Genomic DNA, 1442 nt, shown 5'->3' with positions numbered 1-1442 from the left:
GCTAAAAACTTTTACTGCTTTTTAGGAGAACTCTTAGTGGTAAGAAAAAATGTTTTGTGAATACGGGCCCTGATCTTTTTCTTAAAATTGTGAGAAATTCAAAAAAATAAAAAATCTGAATTGTGAGATAAAAAGTCTCAATTACCTTTTAAATTTTTTTATTCAGTTGCATAAACAGGCTCCCATATGCGTTTAAAAAGGTTCTTTAGGGAACCCAAAATGGTTCTTCTATAGCACTGCAGCAAAAAACCCTTTTAAAACGTTATTTTAAAGAATGTAGTATGTTTTTGGAGGGAAATTCTGCATTTTTACAGAATTCTGGTATTTGTGGTTAATAGTGTGTTTCTATGAGTTACCGTTCTCTTTGCACAGCACGAAGAGCAGGTCAGCAGCGCAATGTTTGAGCTCAGTCTCCAGGTGGGTCATCAGTCTGACCAGACGATTCCTCATAGTGTTTCCCTCCTCAGGTTTAGTGCTGACATCTCTTAATGGAGGCAGAATCTACACTCAACAAACAAATTGATCAAATTCGATAATATTTGATAAAAAAGCAAGAAGCATTTTTTTAGACAATAATGTAAAATAGCAGTCATGCCTGTTGTCTGAGGTAGTGCCTTGTGTCTCTGTGACCTCTGGAGCATTCGGTCAGCAAGTTCAGCACAGGGGTCAGTCTCTCTTTGACCTTTTCACCCTGCATGTGAAACACCATGGTGTTAGAAAAGCTGCTGTTGCAAACATATGTATTTTTTCTCATGAGGTTCACTATTTAACAAACTCTCAAAGTAAGGAACTTAAACTACTGAAAACACCAGTAATAATTCATACATACGTACTGCTTTAACACTCACATCTTTTCCTAAACAGGGATAATGTGATTCAGCCGATGGGACTGGATGAAGAGGGTCAGCTGGTGCCGCTGCCGGAGCTCAGGGACCTTTCAGTGGAGGAGAGGAAATCAGAGGAAGAACATGATGACCTGGAGAATGTGGAGTAGAATTGGCATAGATGTGGTGATCAAAACTGACTAGATAAAATAATATTTCAATATGAAATAGTTTTAACAGTTTATCACATAACACCACCTAGACATGCCCTTAAATATTACCTGAATATATCGAATTAATTGAGACACTTTATTTAATTAGTACACATCCGGTCAAAAGTTTGGATCAATAAGATTTTATTTTATTTTTTTAATTAATATTTGTATTTAGCAAGGATGCAAAGTGACAGTAAAGACATTTATGATGTTACACAGACATATTTATATATAAGAAAACGCTGTTCTTTTGAACTTTCTATTCATCAAAGAATCATGAAAATAAAAATGTATCACAGTTTCCACAAAGATATTAAGCAGCACTGTTCTCAACATTGATAAAAATCAGAAATATTTCTCAAGCAGCAAATCAGCATATCAGAATGATTTCTGAAGGATCATG

The 1442-nt window shown here is 35.3% G+C and overlaps 1 protein-coding gene across 1 annotated transcript; it reads right to left on the bottom strand.

Moving 5' to 3' along the window:
• Positions 1 to 270: 270 nt before the first annotated feature.
• LOC107682983 (synembryn-A-like) lies at positions 271 to 764 on the bottom strand. Its single transcript, XM_016479077.1, has 2 exons — positions 596 to 764; positions 271 to 501 (listed from the first exon to the last, which is right to left on the bottom strand). Exons 1-2 carry the CDS (start codon positions 752 to 754, stop codon positions 346 to 348), a joined length of 315 nt encoding a protein of 104 aa, XP_016334563.1. The 5' UTR covers positions 755 to 764; the 3' UTR covers positions 271 to 345.
• Positions 765 to 1442: the final 678 nt, after the last annotated feature.

Source organism: Sinocyclocheilus anshuiensis, unplaced genomic scaffold (genome assembly GCF_001515605.1).
Source record: "Sinocyclocheilus anshuiensis isolate Anshui unplaced genomic scaffold, SAMN03320099.WGS_v1.1 C32777015, whole genome shotgun sequence".
In the NCBI taxonomy this organism is placed as follows: Eukaryota; Metazoa; Chordata; class Actinopteri; order Cypriniformes; family Cyprinidae; genus Sinocyclocheilus; species Sinocyclocheilus anshuiensis.
This window is presented reverse-complemented; position numbering and strand designations above follow the sequence as displayed.

Bases quoted from the DNA above. Each gene is read 5' to 3' on its own strand.
- LOC107682983 (XM_016479077.1), bottom strand. From the start codon at position 754: ATGAGAAAAAATACATATGTTTGCAACAGCAGCTTTTCTAACACCATG. The intron at 502-595 runs GCATGACTGCTA...TGTTGAGTGTAG, and splicing joins GGCACTACCTCAGACAACAG to ATTCTGCCTCCATTAAGAGA.